Source organism: Martes martes (assembly GCF_963455335.1).
Source record: "Martes martes genome assembly, chromosome: 9".
In the NCBI taxonomy this organism is placed as follows: domain Eukaryota; kingdom Metazoa; phylum Chordata; class Mammalia; order Carnivora; family Mustelidae; genus Martes; species Martes martes.
The window spans coordinates 1,683,574-1,706,079 of NC_137896.1; the positions used below are offsets into that span (position 1 = coordinate 1,683,574).

A 22,506-nucleotide genomic window follows, 5' to 3' on the forward strand; every position below is an offset into this window, starting at 1 on the left:
TCCCCACTCGGACGTACTTTGAGTGCGACCTGAGGTGACGTCACCTGCTGAGGGTCCCCGGGTCGCTTCCCTGCCTGACTTGGCTCGTTACCGCGGGCACGCTGCATGGTGGTGGCGGTCTCGTGCTGCCCTGGTGCCCGGCGCGTCCCCTGTGCTCCACCGCGCTGGTCCCGTGGCTGTCGTGTGACTCTCACTCAAATCTTGCATGAAGTTTCGTGGAGGTGGCGCCTGGAGCAGAGCGGCGGCTGACCCGGGGAGCACGCTCATCCCCGCGGTGCTGACCCGCCTGATGCGGGGGCGGCGTCACGGGGGCCTTGCCATCCCTCGTCGCTTCCCTGCGGCCTCAGCCACTAGCTTCCGGAGGAGTCCTTGCGAGGAAGGAGCGGGGTCTCCGGCCGGAAGAGTGACTGGTGACGAGGGACGGCGGGCTTGGGAGACTGGCTCGGGACGACGTGGCCGGGCTGCGCTCGCGGGCTCCGGGGTGCGCTCGCGGGTTCCAGGCCGGGAGCCTTCCGCATGGTGGGTCGCTCGCAGCCCCCGATTTCTGTTTTGTTTCGTTGTTAGATTTCAGCGTGGTTTACCCTAAAAGGATGTTTTAGAGGGAGGCTTACGTGGCGTAAATGTGGTTCCTCTGGATCGGGGGTCACAGATGTGAGCCCAGGAGGAGGCTGTCAGTTTCCATGTCCCGCTGGCTGTCGAAGGAGCCAGGGCCCAGAGGTTCAGGGGCTCCTCGTGGCTTCCCTGGGGTGGCTCGGGCTCCGGTTCAGTTCGGGAGGGAAAGCCCTGACGCTGCTTGGTGTGAGGCTGGCAGGAGGCTCTCCGGCAGCCCTTCCTTCTTGGAGAGAGCCACCTCAGTCCTGTCCGTGGCGGAGACGCGTCCTTTCCCGCTGGGGCACCACGGCCCTGGGCTTCTGCAGGCCTTACGTGAGCAGGAGTGTGCTGCTTGTTACGTACTTTGTGCTGGGACATGGACAGGACTGTTTCCAGTGGAATCGACAGTGTAACCGTCCGCTGGTTCTTGAACCTGAGATGAATCTGACTGTTGGGCCAGATCTGACTGGTGGGACTTGTTTTCCAGTGACATAGCTGCGGCCCTGGGAAGTGTGCCTGCCTGCCGTCCCCGTGTCTGTGTGTGGGGTGTCCCAGGCTAGCCCTAGCCGCGGTGCCACCCCCACACCCGGGAGGGAGTCCTGTTCCCAGGAGGACTGCTTGCTTCAGGCTTCGTAGGACCCTAGGCCGTGGGCGGACTGTGTCTCCCAGGTCCCAACCCAGCGCGCTGGGCAGGAGAAGTGAGGGAGGAGGGGCTGAGGGGCCGGTTGCTTCCACGACGCCTGCTGCCCTAGGAGTTGTGGTGTGAGTGCGTGGCCGTCCTGGTGGGGATAGCGCCTGGCCGTGGGGCCCTGCACCTGGCTTCCGCCCCGGAGGGTACGTGGCCCTTGCTGCAGGCCGGTGCCAGTGGCCGTGGGGCAGGTGGTGCGGCCTGCAGAGGCTTCGCAACCGGGCTGACTGCGGGAGGAGGACTCACCTGCTGCTGGAGGCCCGGGGGAACCTCTCGTGATCTCCCGTCTCGGAGGCCGTCTTCACTGGCGAGTGGGTTGCGAGTTCAGACACTCTGCCTGGCTTATGGCTTCTCCTCTCTTCTCAGAGCTGTCAGGCTGCCCAGTGACAGGGTCGGCCCCTTCGCCGGCCGTGTGCAGGCGGCATGTCTCCTGACGCCATGTCTCCTCTGTCCCCAGGTATGGTCCTCGTGCGGAGCGAGAACGGGCAGTTGTTAATGATTCCCCAGCAGGCCTTGGCCCAGATGCAGGCCCAGGCCCATGTGCAGACCCAGCCTCAGACCAGCATGGCGGCCCGCCCTGCGACCCCCACAAGTGCCCCTCCCGTCCAGATCTCCACCGTCCAGGTGAGTGCACGCGTGCCGAGCGGTGGCAGCCCATGGGGAGTCCGCAGGCGTCCTGTGAGGGCAGAGAGGGGCGGCCACACGCCGCCCGCCGCTGGGAGGCTCGGGGAGCTGGTGCTGCGGAACCGTGGCTTGGTGGCCTGGACTCCGTCCTGTCCCGTCCGCTGCTGTGACCCCCTCCTGTGCCTCAGTCTCCCCTTCTGCGAAGGGGACCCGCATGTGTCACGCCAGCTTTTCCTGTTGTGGGGGCACGTGGGGGCGTCAGGAGGTTGTGCTCCTCCCCTCCACGTGTCGTTAGGCCTTTGGGTTAGCTCAGGGGTCTCTCCCCGGAGACCTGGGTGGGGGCACGGTCCCCCAGTGCTGACATGTCTTGTCCACACCCCGGCTTCCGTTTGAGCGCGTGCTGGCATGCTGCCCGTGTCCCCCTGTCTCCCGGACCCTTTCTGCCTGGGGCTGTGAGTCTGTTGTTCTGACTGACTGGCCGGTTAGTACCTGAGGTGGACCCTGGCGGGGGCTTGACATTTCTGTGATACTGGCTGTGTCCCCATGGTGGTGAAGGCCCACACTGCAGACAGAGGCCTTGGGTGGGCTGAGAGAGCCACGTGGTGCCCCGTCGTTGAATACTGGGGACAGCTGAGAGCAGTGCGCTCCAGGCCCGTGGGGTCGTGGGAAGCCAGGTGCATGCTATAGTCCAACCACCGGTGCTACCCACTCGGGACTCGTGCCGTCTTCCCCTGGGCTTGAGGTGTCAGTGGGCCACCCGGTCACTCCTTTACTCCCTGGTCTGCAGCGCTGTGGCCCCTCCCCCCCCGATGCAGGGGACACGTGCTTCTTGGTTTCTTAGTGCTCGCAAACAGGAGTGCAGGAAGCGTGCCCAGGGACGGTTCTGGATCCTCCCTTTCTTGACAGCCCGTGGCTGGTAGACTTGGCCGAGGAGGCCTAGCGATAGCTCTGTCGCAGCACACACGTGGTTGGTCACACGCTTTTCCTCTGCTAAGAAGCGCTCCAAGTTGGAGTGGCCCTGCTGGCAACTGTAGCTTGAGGCCTGACACACGGGCCTCGGTGTCCAAGTCTGTGCCGGGGCGGGGAGCCCGCTGTGTGGGCCGCAGGAAGTCGCTGTCCTCGTTGCTCCTCTCAGACGACGCTTGCTTGTTTCTCAGGCACCTGGGACCTCCATTATTGCGCGGCAGGTGACCCCAACGACCATAATCAAGCAAGTGTCTCAGGCCCAGACGACGGTACCGCCCACCACGGCGCTGCAGCGCTCACCCGGAGTGCAGGTGAGGGGCCGTGGGCGCGGTGTGGGTGCTGGCGGGGCCTCGTGGGGCGTGTGCCGGGTGCTGAGCCGAGCCTTGGGAGGCCGGCGTCCCGAAGACTGTGTGTTTTCTCCCAGTGCTGACAAAGGACAGGTCAGGGTTCCTTTTCTTTGAAGCCACGTGGGATTTCCTAGCAGCAATGTGTTTAGAAGCTTCCCGCTCTGCTGGAGGTGTGATGAGAAGCTTCGCTTGTTGACGCCCGGTTGAGAGGCACCTGTGAGGCCGAGGAACCCGTGGTGCAGACAGTGCGGGCCTGGCTCCCGTCGCCCTGTCTGTGTGTGGGCGAGGATGGGGGTCCCGTCGGGGACCTGGATTCCCGTTGGTCGGGTGTGCCACGTGAGGGGTCAGGGGCTTCCAGAACCGGCCTTGGCCTGCGTGCTGGCCACCTGGCTGCCCTGCCCCCGCCCCCCGCCCCGCCCCCCCCCCCCCCCAAGCCCATGCCCTCTGCCAGGGACGAAGCCCGGTTCCAGAGACGCTCCGTGTCGACCTGCTGGGGTTGGTGTGCGTGTTTGTTCTTAAAATGGTGTCTTCAGCTGTGGGAGGGAGGGTGCTCTAGAGGAGGCCCCGAGCCCTCTTGGTGGGTGGTTTGGCTAATGCCGATGGCTCAGCCTCTGATCTGGAAAGCCGAGAAGAGCGCCCGTGCACCGGCGAGGCTGGCCCCCCATCGAGGCAGCGAGCAGCTGCTCTGGGCGGCGAGGTCGGAACCGCTGGAAGCCGCGTGGCTCTGAGCGGTTCTGCTCTGGAGGTGTTCGCGCGCGTCTGCCACAAATGTGGGGTTTACAGCATTACCACTTGGTGCTGGGTGTCTGCCAGGCGCCGGGACCGCACCGCCGTTGTTGCTCATTGCTGTGCATCCCCAGTGCAGTGCTTGGGGTAGGCTCTCTTCCCGTTTCCCAAGAGCGGCGCGGGATGGGAGCCCCGGGGTGCGGGGTGTCTGGGAGGTGGCTGTGGTCCGGGGCTCCCATCCCTCCGGCGGCTTCTTGTCTTGTGCTGTTTGGTGTCTGCGTGGGTGACGTTGCTCTCCGAAGCAGCGGGAGGAGCCCCAGGAGCTAAGTGGTGGCCTTGCGTGTGGCTGGAGCGCTCCCGGACACTTCCTTGGTTCGCTGTCTGCATGCCGGGCTCCGTCCGGGTGCACGTCTGAGTTGCAGTTACAGCCCAAGGCCACTTTTCTGACAAGGTCCTGAAGCTCACGGTGTGTTTGGCATCACATTTAGTGGAAAGTGAACTGATCGAAGTAGGCAGGCCCCGTCTCGGTATCCTACAAGAAAATGCGCGTTGGTCGGGCCGTCGGAGGAGAGTGCAAGGGGTATATCTTGAGGTAGAGGGAAACCCTGACGGGATGAGAGGTGCCTGGGCTCTTTCTGGGCATCCAGAAGCAACCCCTGTCCCCCTGGTTGCCCGGAGCCAGCTGCTTGGTGTGGCCTGCCATGCTTTCTTCCTCGGAAGCGGGCGAGTGGCGGTTCCGGCTGCAGTGGTGGTGCGTGTGACAGAGGACACGGGCTGTGAGGAGCGAGCGTGCCATCTCCTCCTGCTCACACTTGTTGCTGGAGACCAGTGTCCGCAGCCGGGGTCCCTTGGGGCCGGGCGGACTGTGCTGATGCTGGCGGAGCTGGCAGGCACTCTGGCGGAGCGGACCGGCTGCACGCGGCTGTGCTCGGGGACGCTGACTCCCCGAGCAGAAGCCGCGAGAAGGTGGTGCTGGCAAAGTTGGAGGGACGTGCAAGGCTATATTTATGAATCAGATATGTCTAGTGAGACAAACCAGTAAATACTCTTGTGATATCTCACGTGGAAGGGAACCTCAGGGCTCCCCAGGGCTGCAGTTCGGGTCGCCGGAGATGTCGGGGTCCAGCGGGCGTTGGCCTCCATGAGTGTGTTCAGGCACATGCTGCTCCTTGCTCACACCCGCTCCCCTCCGGGCACACATCCGCTCTGAAAGCCCCTTTCCATGATGTTTCTCGACGAGACCCACTTATGCAGAGCACCGGGGCCGGTCAGGTGGCAGAGGCACTGCCTGCCCCCCGCCACCCGCCCCGAGGTGACACTGGCGACCACCTCGCATCCGCAGCCTTCCCTGTGTCTGGCCTCTGCACGAGCCAGGTGACACATTTTCAGTTGTAGTTTCTCTGTTTGGCTATTGTTTCTGGGGGAAAAGCTGATTCACAAGGGCCACTCGTACACCAGGCTGGGCCGTGCGCTGGGCTTCCTGGCTCGCGGTCTCCAGCAAGGTGCGCTGTCTCCCTTCCTCAGCGTGCGGGTCTAGGGCCCCGGGGGCTCTTGTCTGGGGCTCTGCCTGCTGTGGGGTCTGGTTTCCTTCGGGGCACGTGAGGCCCGTGTCAGCAGCGCCTGTGGTCACCTCGCATTTTGGACTCTCGTAGCCTCAGCTGGTTCTGGGTGGCGCTGCCCAGACGACTTCCCTTGGGACGGCGACGGCTGTTCAGCAGACGGGGACACCTCAGCGAACGGTCCCAGGGACCACTACCGCCTCCACGGCTGCCACGGTGAGTGCCCCCTTCCGGGGTGGGAGAGAGGCGCCTCCAGGCTCCTGCCGCCTTCGTCTGCCTGCCCGCAGCCTCCCTTCCTCCTGGGCCTGGGGACCTGGACCTCTCTGAGGTGGGGTGTGAGGGCAGCGGCCTCAGAGGGGCGGTGGGAAGGCCCTGTCCCCCTGCTAGGCTTTCAGGCTGTGCAGAAGTCCACTGTGAGAGGAGCCCTAACAGTGGCCTTTGAGGACGTGGCCCGTGGACTGTACGGAGGCCGCTGTCGTGGAGCAGTGCCACGTCCCCATTAGTCGCACACAGCAGTGTCCCGCGCGCGTCCTCCGGCCCCCAGGGTTGGACTTTATTGGGCTCGCCTCTCTTGTTTGTTGCCCAGCGCTTTCCCTCGTCTCCAGTAGCTGAGTTTAATTTAATTCCTTGTGTTGTGTGCTTAGAGAGGAACTTTTCTCTACGGTGCCGCAGCGTTGTGCGGAACTTCTTGTGGGTCCCTCTTGGTCCCGGTCGCGGTGGTTCTCCCAGTTACCGTTCCGAGGGTCGAGCTGCCGGCCGAGCGAGGGGCGGACTTCGCCGTGCCCTCGGCTGGCGAGCTGACCCCGCCGGCAGCCCCGCCAGAGTCCTGAGCTTTCTGGGGAAGGAGAAGTGCAGGCTTCGTAGACGCGGACGCGCGTTTCCGTTAGCCTGGGTGCCGTGACGGAGATCTGCCTCATCGCTCCTTCACTCGTATCTTTTTAACTTGAATCCAGGAAACCATGGAAAACGTGAAGAAATGTAAAAATTTCCTGTCTACGCTAATAAAGCTGGCTTCGTCTGGCAAACAGTCCACGGAGACCGCCGCTAACGTGAAAGAGCTAGTGCAGAGCCTGTTGGTAAGAGCGCCGTCCCGAGCCCCAGCCTGAGCCTGTGGGACACACGGGGCGGGGCGGGCGCCGAGCAGGGGACGTCCCGCCACAGCTGTGCGTGGCGCCACCCGGCGCTCAGCCTGGGCTGGCTGGCTGGGGACCTCACAGGCAGGCCTCTGTGGGGGCCTGTGCCCCCCTGCCTGACCCTTTGCAGTCTCAGCGATTGCCAGCCCGGCCTGCTGTCCGGGGCGTCCACTCGAAGAAAGCAGGCCCCATTGATGGCCACTGGAAGGTGTCTGGTCGGCCTCAGGAGCATTTTTAAATGCACCTGATAGAGGGTGTTTTACAGGTTTTCTCTCACGTCTCTGCTCTACCTTCTAAAATGGAGATTTTCAAACCAGCCACAGGTGGGAAGCAGAGTCTGGTGAGCCCTGTGTCCCGTCTCCAGGCCTCCCCAGTGACTGAGTCACACCTGATCTCGCAGCTGCTGCACCCCCTTCCCGCCGCCCCTCCTCCCCAGTCCCCCACACGATGCGGCACGGAAGGGCCCTTGTTAAAGACCCCTGCCACAGGTGATCGGCGCACCAGCGTAGGGCCCCCCCCCCCCAGGGCCCTCGAGAGCCTGGCTGCCGCGCACGGTCCACGCACCTCCCTTGCTGCCTGCGGCCGCTCCAGCCAGGGCTCCGTCAGCCATGGGTGTCACGCTCCGCGCTGTCTCCTTCGGCCGATGGTCCCTCCTTTCTCTTATCTCTCCTTCTGGCTCCTTTGTTGAGGAAACCTGGTGGTCTGACGTCTGCGCTGTGGACGCTCTCTGTCTCTGTGCTGCCGGGGTTTCGGCCCAGGTTCTTGGCTCACCAGGCCTTCCTTCCTGGTGCAGCCACCCGAGAGTGGGTGGCAAAGGGGAGACCCTCGCCCCCGGGGTGACGAGTGAGGGACAGTCATTCTCAGAGATGCCTCTTGCTCCTCCGAGGGGTGGCTCTGTGCCCTGCTCGTGAACCGTGCAGGTGTTGTCCGGAAGGAAAGCGGTCGTCTTCCCGCAGGAACGTGTTTCTTTCAGGCCGTGGACTTAAATATTTTCAGGGAACTTAGAGATTGAAAAATGATCTTACTTCCCAAGAGCAACAAGAATTCTTGGCTTTTTGTTTTAATCGTAACAATTCCACCTTCTAATGAAAATTTCTAATGAAACAAACGTCTCTCTCTTTCACCTGCACGGTCCCTTGTCTGTAGTCCACACTCCCCCAGCCGCCGCCCAGGTAGCTGCTGCCTCTCGCCGTCCCTCGCTTCCCAGATGACCCGGCACTGCACCCCCCTCTCCCTTCTGTGCTCTTGTCAGGGCCAGGACCCCTGTTCCGCCCTTGTCACAGGCCCTCTTGGCACTCTGGACAGTGCTGGCGGCTCCCCCTCCAACATTAGCATTCGTTAGCTTGGGACTTGTGACACTGATGCCAAATGAGAGGGCACAGGTCAGGCAGAAGCTCATGTTCTCCTGTGGGGCCTGGGTGCTGGCCTCGCCTCAAGGATGGCTTGTGATGTCCCAGCCCTGCCCACCTCTCTTTCCCTCCCAACCCTCAGACCACACTTGCTTTGGTTTCTAGAACAGAGTCATGCCTCCCGCCGTGCCCTGGGCTTCCTCCTGGAGGCATGGTGTGGGTCTTTGGTGTAGGTCATTGTCTCTTCTTGTGATGGTGTCCCTGACTTCTCTTGTGCTGTGCCCTCTGTTCCCACCCAAGACCTGGCAGAAAGGACACTGATTGCCACTCAGGACACCAGCACACGCTGAATCACGGGATGTGTGTGTTCATTTCTGTTCACGGAAGAATGTTGTGGTTTTGTTTTTAAGGATGGAAAGATCGAAGCAGAGGATTTCACTAGTAGATTATACCGCGAACTTAATTCTTCACCTCAACCTTACCTTGTGCCTTTCCTGAAGGTAATTGTGCAGCCCCCGTGCAGCCCTGTGCATGGGTAGGTCGCCGTGGGCCTGTCGGAGGGGGGAGGGGAACGTGGGTGTCCCTGCTGGGCTTGAGGGCGGAAAGTGCCCTGTGATGCTCGTGAATGTTCTCATCAGGAGGCTCTTCTGTGCGATGGGAGATCCCTGACCCCGCCCCTGCAGAGGTGGTGGGGAGGCGAGTGCCAGGGCGGAGGGGGGTCACCGGTGGGGAGCGGGAGCTTGGGGCATCAGGGCTCCGACACCCACGCGGTTGAGTGGCGGCTTGGTCTCAGAGCAGCAGGTTTCTGGGTCTGTGAGGAGGAGCGCTGGTGCCCGGGCCCCGCCGACCCTGCGTCTGTCTTTTCGCCCAGAGGAGCTTGCCTGCCTTGAGACAGCTGACCCCCGACTCCGCAGCCTTCATCCAGCAGAGCCAGCAGCAGCCGCCGCCCACCTCGCAGGCCACCACCGCGCTCACGGCCGTGGTGCTGAGCAGCTCGGTCCAGCGCACGGCGGGGAAGACGCCAGCCACCGTGACCAGCGCTCTCCAGCCCCCTGTCATCAGCCTCACGCAGCCCACACAGGTTGGCGCTGGCAAGCCGGGGCAGCCCACGCCACTGGTATGAAGGCGAGAGCCTTGCCCGTCCCCCCGCTGCCCACCTCTTAAAGCCATTGGCCATGGCTCAGGGAGGCCTCCTCATGGGAGGCAGGAGAGCCCTGGCCGGGGGAGGCGTGGGTGCTGCCCGAGCCGATCGAGCACGAGCCAGAGGCCAAGGCCCTGCGAGTCTGGGTTTGTTCTCAGGAAGATGAGGGAAGCATGTGGGCTCTGGACCCACGGGCCTGTCCCCCGTGTCGTCGGGGGTGGTTGTGTTTTGAACGGACATGGTGTGTTTGTCGGGACTCCAGTGGGATGTCACCTTTGATTAGGAGCAGTGGCCCCAGGTCAGGAAACAGCGTGTGCCTGGTGGTGGTGCATCAGGCAGAGGGTGGGGGACCTCTTGTCTCGTAGCCTTGAAGCCAGCTGTGCAGCCACGGTTTGGGCCCCGGTGAGCTAGAGCTGCAGGTTGCTGGTCACTGATTCATGGTGCGGGTCCAGGGCCCTGGGCTGCGCAGTTGGAGGAGGGAGGTCTTTGCTGGGAGGAGCGTGTAACTGCTCGGTGGCTGGGCTCCCTAAAGGAGACGAGGGAGTTCACCGTTTTTGTTTTTAAACTTTCAAGGGGATTTTGTTCCTTGAAGTTAAAAAATCTCCACGACACAGGCCCCCTTGTCACTTGATAGCGGGTTGCAAAATGTATTTAATTGTAGCAGCCGCTTAACTGAGTAGGCGAGCAGCGCCCGCCGGGCTGTTTGCCCCCTGCTCGGGCGAAAGCCTCTGTCTTCGCGCTGAGCGGTGGTCACGGAGACTTGGAGCTGGTGGGTGAGAGCATCTGCAGGGCTGGGAACTTCGTTGCAGGGTCGGTGGGGGGCATGCGAAGGTGTGCGTGAGAAGTCAGGGCTCTCTTTCGTCCCTTTCAGGCCGAGGGGCAGAGATTTGTAGGCGCAGGGCTGTCCTGACCACCGGGGCTCACCTGCGCGCAGGTGCGGTCTCGGAGAGAGCCGGGCCGGTCGTTGTCTTCCCTTGAAAGCTTTGGGCTTCGGTGCGTGGTTGTGAACGGGCTGACCGGTGCTGGTGGTTTATGGCCACGGGCTGTCTCGACCAGCAGGGTCGCTTCTGCGTTCCACTTCCCTGGTTCTGCCGGGCGTGCTGTGGCTGTCTGGGGGACCGCAGTGCGGTCCGGCTCAAACCTGGCCCATTCCCTGCCTCGAAGCCCATAGAGACGTAAACCTCAGGCTCTCCCCTGCATTTATGGCCTGACCTGACGTGCAGCACCTCGGGGCGATAGCCGCCTTGACTCCCCCGCCGGTGTGGGTCTTCACAGTGTTGTTGCGGAGACAGTTTGTTCGCAGGGCACTGCCATCCCCTTGGTGAGTGTCCCATAGTCCGGGGCATACGCAGCCGGACGCCTTCGTGGCATTTGGAGATGGGCGCTTCTCTGTGAAGCTCGGAGCTCTGCTGTGTGCGGGCGTGGTGCTACGCCGGCCACGGGGCCTTACGGCTGGCTCCCCGAGCAGAGGCACGGGCGGGAGCGTGCCCCCGCCGACAGGGCTGCAGGCCGGGCCGCGCCGCACAGGCTTGTGATCTGGGGTAGTAGGGACGTGGCCGGGGCTGGACTCCACTCTGGGGGTGTCTCCCCGAGCTGAGCCTTGCATGTGTGCGGGCAGGTCCTGACAGGGAGACGGTCGGACAAGTTCTTCGTCAAGTGGGGCACTCGGGGCAGGACTTGGGAAAGCCGACCTCCCCCCAGTGTGGAAGGCGGCACGCCTCTTAGAGACCGTGGAGGAGGGAAGACGCGCCTTGCAGCCCCCAGCAACTGTATCCCCTCTGCTGGGATTGGGGGGGAAGGTGTGTGTTCCACACCAGACCGCGGAGTCAGCCTGCCCCTCACTGCACTGACCACAGGACCGCAGGCCCCACGGGTGGCTCTGCCCCGAGAGCTCACCTCCATTGTAGCACTTGACGTGGGGATCCCGGTCCTGGCAGGGGCCCAGTTGGTGGCTGGGGTGGGTGCTGGTGGCTCTGCGGGGGGGGAGGGGACGTGCTGATGGGCCCGTGGCTCTGCCCCAGGTGATCCAGCAGCCGCCCAAGCCCGGAGCGCTGATCCGGCCGCCGCAGGTGACGCTGACGCAGACGCCGATGGTGGCGCTCCGGCAGCCTCACAGCCGCATCGTGCTCACCGCGCCCCCGCAGATCCAGCTGAACCAGCTGCAGCCGGGTGAGGGCCGCCGTGGGCCGGGGGGCCGCCTCGGACTCGGTGGGCAGGGGGGTCCAGGGTCAGACTCCGCTAGACCCGCTGGTTCTGCCCCAGGCCTCGTCTGCCCTCGGCAGAGCCCTGCGGGCTTTAGGAGAGGAGGCGCCCAAGGCTCTGCCGTTGCCCACGGTTTTGGGTGGGGCGTCCGGCGCTGAGAGCCGCTGGGTGGCGGCGGGTGAGCGGGGCTGCCCCCACCGGGCTCAGAGCCCACAGAGGCGTGTGCAAGTGCCCGTGGCGTGCCGGTGGGTATACCGTCGGCATCTTGCGTTGCAGTCCCCGTGGTGAAGCCCACCGTGCTACCTGGAACCAAAGCTCTCTCTGCCGTCTCGGCTCAAGCAGCTGCTGCGCAGAAAAACAAACTCAAGGAGCCCGGAGGCAGCTCGTTTCGGTAAGGACCGGGCCTGCTCACCCTGAGCACAGCGACCCTGGGCCGTGCAGCGGGCGGGGGTCTATGCCCAGGGCCGGCCTTGCCCGCAGCAAGGGCCGCTCTAGCCTCGATACCGTGCTCTTTGCACGCTTCATTTTGACCTGCGTGTGCACGTTTTCCTGCAAAGTCAGCACAGGGAGGTTTGTTGCGGATGCTCAGCGGGAAGCAGAGCAGCGCCCTTGGGTGTCCTGGTTAATAGAAAAGCTGTCCCTGTGAGGTCACGTCTCAGCATTCTGAGTGCGTCGTGCTATAGCGCAGAATGCCTCCCTTGCCCTTCTTTTCACTTGGAAACTTCTGGAAATGATGTCCCATGGGCGCTCGATGAGCAGCGGGGCAAGGGGCTGCGGTCAGGGACGTACAGTACAAAGGCTGTAGGGTTAACCTGGGTGATGGTGAAGCCGCGGGGGAGGGCGCGTGTCTCGGGGTTTTCCCGGGGCTGCCCCCTCCCAGACGGCATCCCGGAAGCTGTTGGTCGGTGGAGCAGGGTTGGTGTCAGCGGGGTGTGGAGGGCCAGTGCCTGGTGGGATGGGGAGGTCGTCCCGGAGGGAGGGGCGCACCTGCAGGTCAGAAATAAGAGAGCAAAGGCCGCTGGGAACCCGGGTGTCTTCCTGCAGGGGGAAGGGAGTTAGGACGGCCTCCATGGTCCGGGGTGAGCTTGGGGTTCAGTGTCTGGACGCACATTGGAAGGAGATGAGGCTCGCTGCCCTGTGCCCTGAAGACGCCTGGAGCGGAGGCGAGCATGCCTGGCGCTCAGAACGCATCTTCTGAGAGCCGCTCTGCTCTCACCACCCAGACGCCTGAGAAAGACTGGTCCTGGGGTCTCTGCGGGGCAAGCTGGTGCATCTCGTTAGGTCAGAAAGCAGTGCCGGAATTGACAGAAGTCACTGGAAGGGCCTCCTTTCCACTGCCCACGTCTGTAGTGACAGACTCAGTCACCAGGAAAGCACGAGCCCGTGGGAATGAATAAACGGGAAGGTTAGGAGGACGGGGGGAGCTGGCAGGGACCCCCGAGGGCTGGAGCTCGAAGCACGGCAGGAAGGGACCAAGGAAACCCAGTCCTCCACAGGGCGTGTGGGACATTCTTGTCACAAGGGGAGTGGCCATCAAACGGGGACACAGACATGCCAAAAGACGCCTGGCCTGTGGCCGTGCAGGTGTCGCGGGCACGAGAGCCAAGGAAAGGCTGGAGAACGTTCGAGGCTAAAGAAGCTGAAGAACCCCGTGGGGGGGTGGCTGTGAGCATGGCTGGTGGCCTTGCAGAGGTCGCCCGGCTCCATAGGGGATGATGACCGTGGGCACAGGGAGCCCCCATGGGGTGTTCCGGGGGGGGTGGGGAGGAAAGTTGGCAGCTTCCTTCCAGGTGTTTCGGGAAGAAAAGAGCCCTTCCCCCCCAAGAACTTTGGCTTTTCTGTAACTGCGACTGTTTCAAGCATAAGTTAATGTTCTTTGACTTTTTAAAGAAGGGTTTCACTTGGGACAAACTCCTTGAAGCTCTGAGGACAGTGTTGCTGGATTTTGCTCCCTCAACGCAGCCCTGACTGGGGGAGCTCTCCGTGCACATCCTCACCCCAGGACTCCTGGGCGAGCTTAACCCCTGCGGGTCTTCCTTTAGGACAACCGTGTCACCTTGAGGGAAGAGCACTAGGCTTCCTTGTTGAGGTGACACCGCAGTGCAGGTGGGAGCTGCCGGGACCCACGCCTGGAGGGGCATCGGTGTGCTTTCTACATGGGTCCCCCTAGGGCAGGTCCCCCGAGCGCACGTCCTGGTGCAGCCTGTGCTCAGTCAGCATTCTCTTCTCTGAAGGGATGATGATGACATCAATGACGTGGCCTCGATGGCGGGAGTGAACCTGTCCGAAGAAAGTGCACGGATATTAGCCACGAACTCTGAGTTAGTGGGCACCCTGACGCGGTCCTGTAAGGACGAAACCTTCCTCTTACCAGCGCCTTTACAAAGAAGAATCTTAGAAATAGGTATGTGGGCGTGCTGCTGCCGTCCCAGGGCCCCCGGTCTGCCCGCGTGGCCGTACTCCTCCATGTGGGGCTGCCCTCGGCTGGTGGCTTCCCAGCGGGGCGTGTGGGCCCCAGCGAGCACGCCTGGTGCCTTGTCCTGCCTTTCGCCCGCGTCCTGCACGGTTGGTGCCGGTGGTCCGCAGGTAGCGGCAGCGGTGTAGACCACCCCCTCCTACTCTGAGGGGCGCCTGGGCCGCCCTCACGTTGCTCCGAGCAGTGAGCCATGGATGTCTGTAAAGTGTCGCTCGCCCCCAGGGAGAAAACACGGCATCACGGAGCTGCACCCAGATGTAGTGAGTTACGTGTCCCACGCCACACAGCAGAGGCTACAGAACCTTGTAGAAAAGATATCAGAAACGGCTCAGCAGAAGAACTTCTCTTACAAGGTAATGCGCTGTCCTCCTACGCTTTCCTGCACCAGGCTTTGGGGGCAGCAGGAGTGTCTCTCGGAGCTCCGTGTCGGGAAAGATGCCACCTCTCTTGGCCCACGGTGATCTCTGGCGCTGTGTGCCCGGCCAGGGGAGGAAGCCCAGCTGGCGTGAGGGCACCCAGCAGGGGTCTAGTGTGGGTGGGGGCTGGGGTGGGGGTGGTGAGCCCAGCTTCGGAGGCCGTGGGGCCTCTGCTGGTTCTGCCCTGTGCTCCTGAGGCTGCCGGCCAGCCAAGGGGCACGTCCTAGGGGCTCGGGCTCACACCTGCTCCCGTGCCTCGGGCCACTGCCCCGTTTGGTTTTGTGGAAGGTCCCCCGCCTCTAAGGGGTCAGCTGTGGGGCAGGGTCCGCCTTCCTTCTCCGTCCCTCACGTGCTAGTACTACTCGGAGGGGCCCAACCCAGTGAGGCTGGTGCCATGCGTGGGGCAGTAAACATAACAAATCAAGTGATACCAAAGTGTGTACGGTGGGAACACGTCCAAGCCCCGCATAGCTCGCCTGAGACTCGCTGGTCAGCATGTTAGCACCCGGGCCGTCTGGGGACCAGGGTTCGGGTGCACGGAGGGTTTGTAGGACCTGCATGGGAAGGTGGGGCGGTGTGCAGCCTGTCCAGGATGGTCTTCAAATTTATGACTGTGTTTTTGCCTTTTTGTAGGATGACGACAGATACGAGCAGGCAAGTGACGTCCGGGCTCAGCTCAAGTTTTTTGAGCAGCTCGACCAAATTGAAAAGCAGAGAAAAGATGAGCAGGAGAGAGAAATCCTCATGCGGGCGGCCAAGGCAAGTTCCCGCACCTCACCGAGCAGGCTGCTCCTTGCCTCGGGCCCTGGGCACCCACGCACACGCTTGGGGCTCTGGGAGGCGCGGTGCTGGGGGGCTGGCCCTGCAGAAGACATGATGTATGTGGTTTAGGAGCGGGGCACGGGTGTGATGTGGACCTGAAGTCCAGAGCCTTGCAGGCTGTGGTGGCCATGCTGGCCCCCCACCTGTCAGGTTCCTGTGCCCGGTGGGCATGGTGGTGACCGCCCCTGAGCTCTTCGCCAGTGGGATTGACTTCAGAATAATGGTTGTTTTTTCCCGTAACGTGTAGGCTAAATTTTCATCTTCTGACTGTAAATAAGCATTTTAAAAAGTAGTATATGATCTGGATATTATATCGTGAATAAGATAGAATGCTTATTAGGTAATAGACATTTAGGTCATAACTTACTTTTTTTTACTTTAAAAAATAGTCTCGATCCAGACAAGAAGATCCGGAACAATTAAGGTTGAAACAGAAGGCAAAAGAGGTAAGCGCTTGAGGTCAGAGTCTTTGCTCGATGCCTGGGAATGGATTCTCATGTAAACTAAACGTCCAGCCGAAGGACGGGGAGGAAAGTGGTGACATTTCTGTGACGAAGCTCTGAGGCGTTCGCAGGGCGGGGACACGGTGTCCTACTGGACGCGTGACGGGTCCCTTGTTGCGAGCCTTTGGTCTGTTGCACACGGCGTGTCACTTCTGAGCTTCTCAAGACGCGCATCTGTTCTCGCTTTATGGTTTTTCGGGTTGCAGGATCAGCTTACCGTTCCAGTCAGAACGGTAAAGACATTGTAATTTAGACGACGATCGTTTGATGTCTGTCTCTCTCGTGGTAAGCCCAAGTCAGGTCGTGAGATGACGCCCTTGTTTCTGTTTCAAAACGCAGATGCAGCAACAAGAGCTGGCGCAGATGCGGCAGCGCGACGCCAACCTCACGGCGCTCGCCGCCATCGGGCCCAGGAAGAAGAGGAAAGTGGACTCACCGGGGCCGGGGTCGGGGACAGAGGTACGTCGTGGCGTGGCCGCTGGCCGGCAGGGGTCTCGTGAGGGCTTCCTGCCTCTGCCCTGCAGGCCGCAGACGTGCCCGAGGGTTGGCCTTCCCGCCTGTGCGCGGGGCTCCCCCTGGGGCTGCTTGTGTCACAGGTCTCGTTGACGCGTGGGTGCGCCGTGAGCCGGCGGCTCCGTCCGAGAGGAGGTTCGCTGGCCGGGCCTGGCCGCTGCGAGGTCAGACCACCTGTGGAGGGAGCACAGGCAGACTCTGTCGGAAGCGTGGCCTTCCGGGGATGCCCGCTCCTCTGGGGCAGCATACGGGACACGGCCCTGAGCTGGAAAGGGGCTCTGGCCCATTTCTGTCCAAATTTTGTTAGTTTCCTGTGATACTTCACATGTCTACACACCCAACCTCGGGGTTTTGTTACTTTTGCTTCCATCCTTGTGGGAAGAAAACACACATGGCCTTTCCCACGGACACGAGGTCACTGCTGCTGGCGCCGGCGCTGGTGGTCTGGGCTGGCGCCAGCGGCATTCCCCTTGGCCCGAAGGGCGGCTCCTGGCGTTTCTTGAGGTGCGGCACACGGATGCGGGGTTCTCTCTACTTCTGTTTACACGTGAGGCCTAGTGCGTGTCCCTCAGTTTTGAATATCTTCCCTGAGTATAAAATTCTGGGTTGACAGTGTTTTTCTCGTTTAAGATTTTCTTCTACATTGTTGAATAAGAGGAGTGTACCCAGATAGATGTCATTTAATTTTCGGGAAGGACACATGAAGGATATGTGCACCCAAGGACCAGGCACCCTTCGTGTTCTGCGCTTTCTCCCCTATTCCCGGGCCCCTCTCTCTTCTGCCGACGTCTCTCACACCTCCAGGGACACTCCCGCTCGAATGCTCTGCTGTCTCGTTCCAGATCACAGAAGAGGGGGGAGGTTTCCCAGCGTGTTTCCCAAAATTGTAAAACTCTTCTTCTTCTTCTTCTTTTTTTTTTTTTTTTTTAAGATTTTACTTATTTATTTGACAGAGAGAGACACAGCGAGAGAGGGAACACAGCAGAGGGAGTGGGAGAGGGAGAAGCACTTTCCCCACATAGCAGAGAGCCCCATGTGGGGCTCGATCCCAGGACCCTGGGATCATGACCTGAGCTGAAGGCAGGCGCTTAACCGCTGAGACCCCCAGGCGCCCCACAAAACTCTTATTCTTAAACCTGACAAGCAGCTGTAATGTCTGTGTGACCGTCGTTCTCCTGTGAAAGGGGGGCTCTGTTGTCTCCCCACCCCCCCGAGGTTACGCTTGTGGCCTGTGCCTGCCGCTTCTCCCTTCTCTGGCTGCTCTGAGAGCGCCGTCTTCATTTCTGCAGGTTTGTGCGGGTTGTCTTGACTGCGTTCTTGACGTGTAGCCTGCTTGGGGTCTGAGGTGTGCAGGTTGGTGTTTTTCTTCAAATTTGGGTCATTGTTGTCTTTATTGCTTCAAAATTTTTCTGTTTTTTCCGAGGCGGGTTTCCAGTTACAGTATGTCAGACCTGACGACGTTGCCCTTGGGTCTCCGACACGGTTCGGATTTCTTCCATCTTTCTTCTCTCAGTCCTCACAGAGGACGGTCTCTCCCGGTTTAAGTCTCTGGGTTCCCCGAGCACGCGGAGCTGCGGGGTCGGCGGGGAGCGCTGTGTTGCCCACCCCGTGACGCTCTCCCTCGCTGGCGTGTTTGTGCCTCTGGAGTCTCCAGTCAGTCCTCCCCGGGGCTTCCGACTCTTGCCGGGCTTCCCTGTCTGCTCCCGGGCCGGCGCGAAGGGCCTCCTCCTTGGCCCGTGTAGAGAAGCTGCTCTGGTGCGTTTGCGAGACCAGCGTCCGGGCCGCCTCAGCGTCGGTCTCCGGTCACCGCTTCTCTCCCCAGCGGCGGGTGTCGCGCTCCTGTTTCTTTGCTCGTCTAGTGGTCGCTGCTCGATGCTGGATGCTGTGATGGGGTGAGAGACTGGCTTCGTCGCCTCCGAGGAGTGCTGGCGCTCCTGACAGCAGACGCTCCCCCCGGACCCGTGTGCTTTGGTGTTCACTTTGCTGTCGGTGCCCCTGGGACCGGGTGGGACCCCCCGCACGCCCCACCTTCCCTGCCTGGGCTTGGCCTGAGGCTTTGGCGTGGTGGCTCTCACTCTTGGGAGTAAGTTCTCCTCCCAGGGGAAGGCCCTCCGGCGTCTCGGCCGGGTGGGCTCGGTGGGCTGGCTGCCGGGGTGGGAGCGGGGTCTTCCTGCACGGGTGGGCCGGGCTGCAATGATGCCCGTTGTGGCCGCACACGTTCCTCACTCGCCGCTGAAGGTGCGTCCTCGCCGCCACGCTCCATCTCTGCCCCTTTCAGCCGCCCTCGGCGGTCGTCCCTGAGGACTGGACTTAGCGCTGGTGGTGTCTGGGCAGCTCTTCGGTTTTCCGAGTCTCGTTCTCTGCCACGGTCTTTGGGGCGGTTCTTGGGCCAGCATCCCTGAGTTCTCACACACGGATGGTGGTTCGTGTCCTGTGTCCCCAAAGGTCCGCTTCGATCGCCTTGAAGTCCTTGGCTCCCATTTTCTTTCCTTGAGAACCATGTCACCCCGGGTGTTTGTTCCTGGCGTAGAGTGTTGCCGTTCAGGCCTGGTGATGGTGTCATTATATTCCTCTCGGATGTCGTGTTTTTTTTGCCCAAAGGATTCCTTTTTTTTTTTTTTTTTTTAAGTGTCTCTAGTTGTACTTGGAATTGGTCAGCCTGGGTCTTCCTGGGTCAGCATTTTGGGGCCGAGTCCTTCCAACTGCAGTGGCACGTGTGTGTTGATGCCAGAGCACCTTCTTTCCTGGTGGGCTCCCCCGGCTTCCTCTCCGGGGGTCCCGGCCATGGGGCCTTGTGTCGACTTGGCCGTCGCCTGCCTCCCTCGCAGCCCCTCGCCTGCCTGCGCCGTCCTCACGGCCTCCGGCGGCTCTGCTTCTCCGGTTTCCCTTCTCATTTGTCCGGACTCTGGCACCTTGTGTCCGAGCTTTATGGGTTCCAGCTTCTGTCTCGTGACTGCTGCTGTTTTCTTACTGTCTTTTTAAGTTGCCTTAAGGTAGAACATTACAGTTTCAGTCTGTTGTTTTAACATGTGTTCCTGGTGTTTGCATTGTCGGTGCAGATGTCAGTCACCCTCCTCACCCTCTTTCTTCTCGCGCTGACTCCTGTACGATCTGCCTTGGTGCTTTCCCGTGTTCCTTGCGTGTGAATTTAGTTTTCTTGAACTTTTAAGAGGAGGTGGAGTCTGAGGTTATCTGTGAGCCTCTTGGAGCTCCTCTGACGTCCTCGTGTGGTGACGAAACACGTCTACTTGTCTCCCAGGCCCCACAGCACTGCTTCCTCCCCGACATGCTCCTGGACTGCCCTTGGTCCCCACTGCCCCATCACGCTCAGCTTCAGTTTCCCACCTCACAGTCTCACCCGCGAGAGGTCCTGTGCTGATGGGAGCCCTGGGGAGGCCTTGTGGCCGCTGCTGCGCCCTGGGACAGACCCAGCCCCGGGCACAGCCGCTGCCTCCCTTTCTGAGGGCCTGCCGGGTTTCCAGGCCTGGCGGTGCCCATTTGTGTCTCTAGCTTGTCCTGCACGGTTCTCTGGTACCGTTCAGGCTGCCTGTGGCTTATCTCTGCTGACTTGGGTCTAAATCCGGTCTGCTCGTTTTTGGCGTTGCCGTCTGGTTGCCGTAAGTCTTACGTGGGCCTTTGGGAGGATCAAGAAACAGCTGCACCTGTTCCTTCCCAGGATATAGTGATTTTCTTGAAAAGAGACAGCTTTTCTCTCACTGAGAATAGTTCCAACCTACAGGAAAGTTGTGGGAGTGGCGTACAGAACTCAGTTTAACTTCTGGAGGGTGCATCGTCTGCGGCCCTCACGGTGTCTCGTGTGCGTGTGTGTGTGCGCTACATGTATGTCCATACGCAGTCTCCCTGGGATGGGATGTCCTGTACCCCCAGGGGCCGGCGCTGGGAGGCGCTGTGGGGTACTGTCGGGCACTGTCGGGCACTGTCGGGCACTGTTGGGCACGGGGCCACGCAGCCTCCCAGGCGGGAAGGCTGCCCGTCCTCCCACCTGCTCCCACCTCTCCCATAGCCTGGCAGCATCTCCGGCTCCATGTGGGGCACCCAGGGGGCACGCCACGCAATTCTGTTCTGAATCTCCCTGCTCTGGACAGTGCTGAAGAGGATGGGATTGCGTGTATAGGCGACCTTCACTCTGAGTCTGGTGACTGGCAGAGATGCCTCCGTCAAGGCGGGTCCTCTGTTGAGCCCATCACATCAGGTGGCCCGTATGTGGGGACCTTCCTGCCGACCTGCGCCATGGCCCCCGGGTGCAGTCTGCCCAGCCACGTTCCCCAGTGTCGTCCCCTTGGTTCCGTCGGTGTGTGTCGGCACTTGGGGAAGACATGTTCCAGGATCACGCAGAGGCTGTCCTTGTCCTCCACCAGCCTCGGCACCCAGTGCTGACTGCCACCCACCCCCACGGCCACCATCACAGGGGCCAGTGGGCCCTTCTGCACCTGCTAGTTGTCTCCTGCGCACGCAGAGCTCCCCCTCCTCCCTTCATCTGTCTGCTCGTTTGTTTGCTCGGCACCGTGGCAGGGACCGTGGACACCTGTTGTATTCAGTGGGTTGTAATCAATACTCTCGTTATTTCTAGATTTGGGCAGTGGAAGCTCCTCCAAGCTGGTTTCTATATCCTTTTGAAATGTCTCCCTCGTTCTTGAAGCATCGCGCTCTTACCGGCATGAGTGGCGTCCTGCAGCCTCTGGTGCTTCCCCGCCCCCCAGCACTCTGCCAGGAGCCCTGGTTCCCTTCGGGGAGGGGGGCTGGTGTGTGGAGGCTGGGGTCTGAGCTGTGCGTGGGCCGGATGCTGTGCGGCTCCGTTTCCTGGCCCAGGGGCGTTCACGCAAGTTCAGGTGTGCACACGTGTGTCTGCCCACCCTGTCTCTGACGCAGCCTCTGTGCTCCTGCCGGTGCCCTGACTCCGGTCTGCACATGGGGCTGCTTCCCAGCCTCCCCTCCCTTGCTGATAAGTCCTTCTCCGTGAGAACGCAAGTTCCCACCTCTCGCAGCGCGTCCGGTCGTCTGCTCAGCGCGACCAGCTCCCCAGCCACTTTGGCTGCTGGGGTCCCGGTGCTGGGAGGGGCGGGAGGCAGATGGGAAAAGCGTATTGATTAACTTTGACTCGGGTGTTAAGATGTGTCCGCAGTGTGTGCTAAGGAGTAGGAAAACCTTCCAGACCCGCAGGGAGAGCCGGGCGCGAGGCAGCAGCTGGCAGTGAAAGCGCGGGGACCTGAGCGACACAGTGGAAAGAAGCAGGTCGCCAGAGGCCATTCTGGGGAGTTCTGTCGTACGTTGTTGCTTTTGCCTGTTTTTGGACTTAAGGGGGACGCTTGTGCCTTTCTTCACCAGAGGTAGTGTTCAGTTCCTTTTCTTTTTTTTAGTTTAGGAGTATTTCCTTTTTAAAAAAATTGTTTATCTTGAACTAACTTTAGACCCGTGGAAAAGTTAGGGACGTACTAGAGCGTTTCTGTGTACCCCTCACTCAGTTTTCTCCAGTACGAGTTATTGGAGTGATAGACTGTTAACAAGACCTTATCTGATTCTGTTTTTCAGAATTTAATTTTTTAAAATTACAATGGATTTTTATGCTTTAGAGCAGCTTTAGGTTCACAGCCCAACTGAGCGAAGGTACAGAGATTTCCCGCGTGCCCACTGGCCCACCCCTACCCCCCACGCACGGCCTCCCGGAGCGGTGCAGGTCGTACAAGGATGAGCTCACGCGGACACGCCGTCATCACCCCAAGTCTGAGGTCACCCTCGGGTCACTGTGGGCGCCATGCACTCTGTGGGTCGGGACAGACCTGACGGGACCTGCTTCTGGCTTCATCGAGTCACACGGAGTGGTCCCCCTGGGCGCCACGTGTTCGTCTCCCCCCCCACCTCCAGCTACCCTGTGACCACTGGTCTCTCTACGTCTCCGTCCGTGTACCTTTTCCAGAAGGTCACAGAGCTGGAATCACAGGGCGTGTGGCCGTCCCGGGGGGGCTTCCTTCCCTGCCGCGCGTTCAGCTCCCTCCCGGCTTCTCGCGGCTTGAGCGCGCATCTCTCGTCCGCCCTGAACCCGGTCCCGCCGTCGGGATGGGCCCCGGTGTGTCTGTCCATCGCCTGCTGAAGGACGCCTTGGTCGCTTCCAAGTTTCGGCAGTCGCGGGTTAGGGTTAGGGTTAGGCCCTGGGAAAGGTTTCATGTGGATGCGAGCTTTCCACTCTTTTAGGGAGACGCGGTGCGCAGTCGCTGCGGCGTGTGGCGTAGGGATGCTCGGTGGGGCCGGCGCGGGCTTCCAAGCCGCCTTCCGAGGCGCCGGGCCACGCGGCCTTCCCGCCAGCCACGCGCCAGAGCGCCCGCTGCCCCGCGTCCCGGCCGGCGTGCGGGGCGTCGGCAGGGCGGGTCTGGGCCCTTCTGAGGGGCGAGTGGGCGTTCTGCACTTGAGGCCCTGCGGTGGGTGGTCTTCCGG

At 61.5% G+C, this 22,506-nt stretch overlaps 1 protein-coding gene across 1 annotated transcript in view; it reads left to right on the plus strand.

Annotated features, from left to right (window-relative positions):
* TAF4 (TATA-box binding protein associated factor 4) overlaps window positions 1-22,506 on the plus strand; it is a gene marked incomplete at its 5' end in the record, with an annotated part of 61,618 nt that overhangs the window by 32,203 nt on the left and 6,909 nt on the right. The window contains 13 exons of the mRNA XM_080813967.1: window positions 1,737-1,903; window positions 3,061-3,180; window positions 5,595-5,717; window positions 6,455-6,577; window positions 8,394-8,483; window positions 8,855-9,100; window positions 11,146-11,293; window positions 11,603-11,717; window positions 13,561-13,730; window positions 14,025-14,155; window positions 14,852-14,977; window positions 15,430-15,486; window positions 15,883-16,002. Of these exons, the coding sequence (XP_080670093.1) occupies window positions 1,737-1,903; window positions 3,061-3,180; window positions 5,595-5,717; window positions 6,455-6,577; window positions 8,394-8,483; window positions 8,855-9,100; window positions 11,146-11,293; window positions 11,603-11,717; window positions 13,561-13,730; window positions 14,025-14,155; window positions 14,852-14,977; window positions 15,430-15,486; window positions 15,883-16,002 (1,736 nt within the window). The remainder of the gene's footprint in view (window positions 1-1,736; window positions 1,904-3,060; window positions 3,181-5,594; window positions 5,718-6,454; window positions 6,578-8,393; window positions 8,484-8,854; window positions 9,101-11,145; window positions 11,294-11,602; window positions 11,718-13,560; window positions 13,731-14,024; window positions 14,156-14,851; window positions 14,978-15,429; window positions 15,487-15,882; window positions 16,003-22,506) is intronic.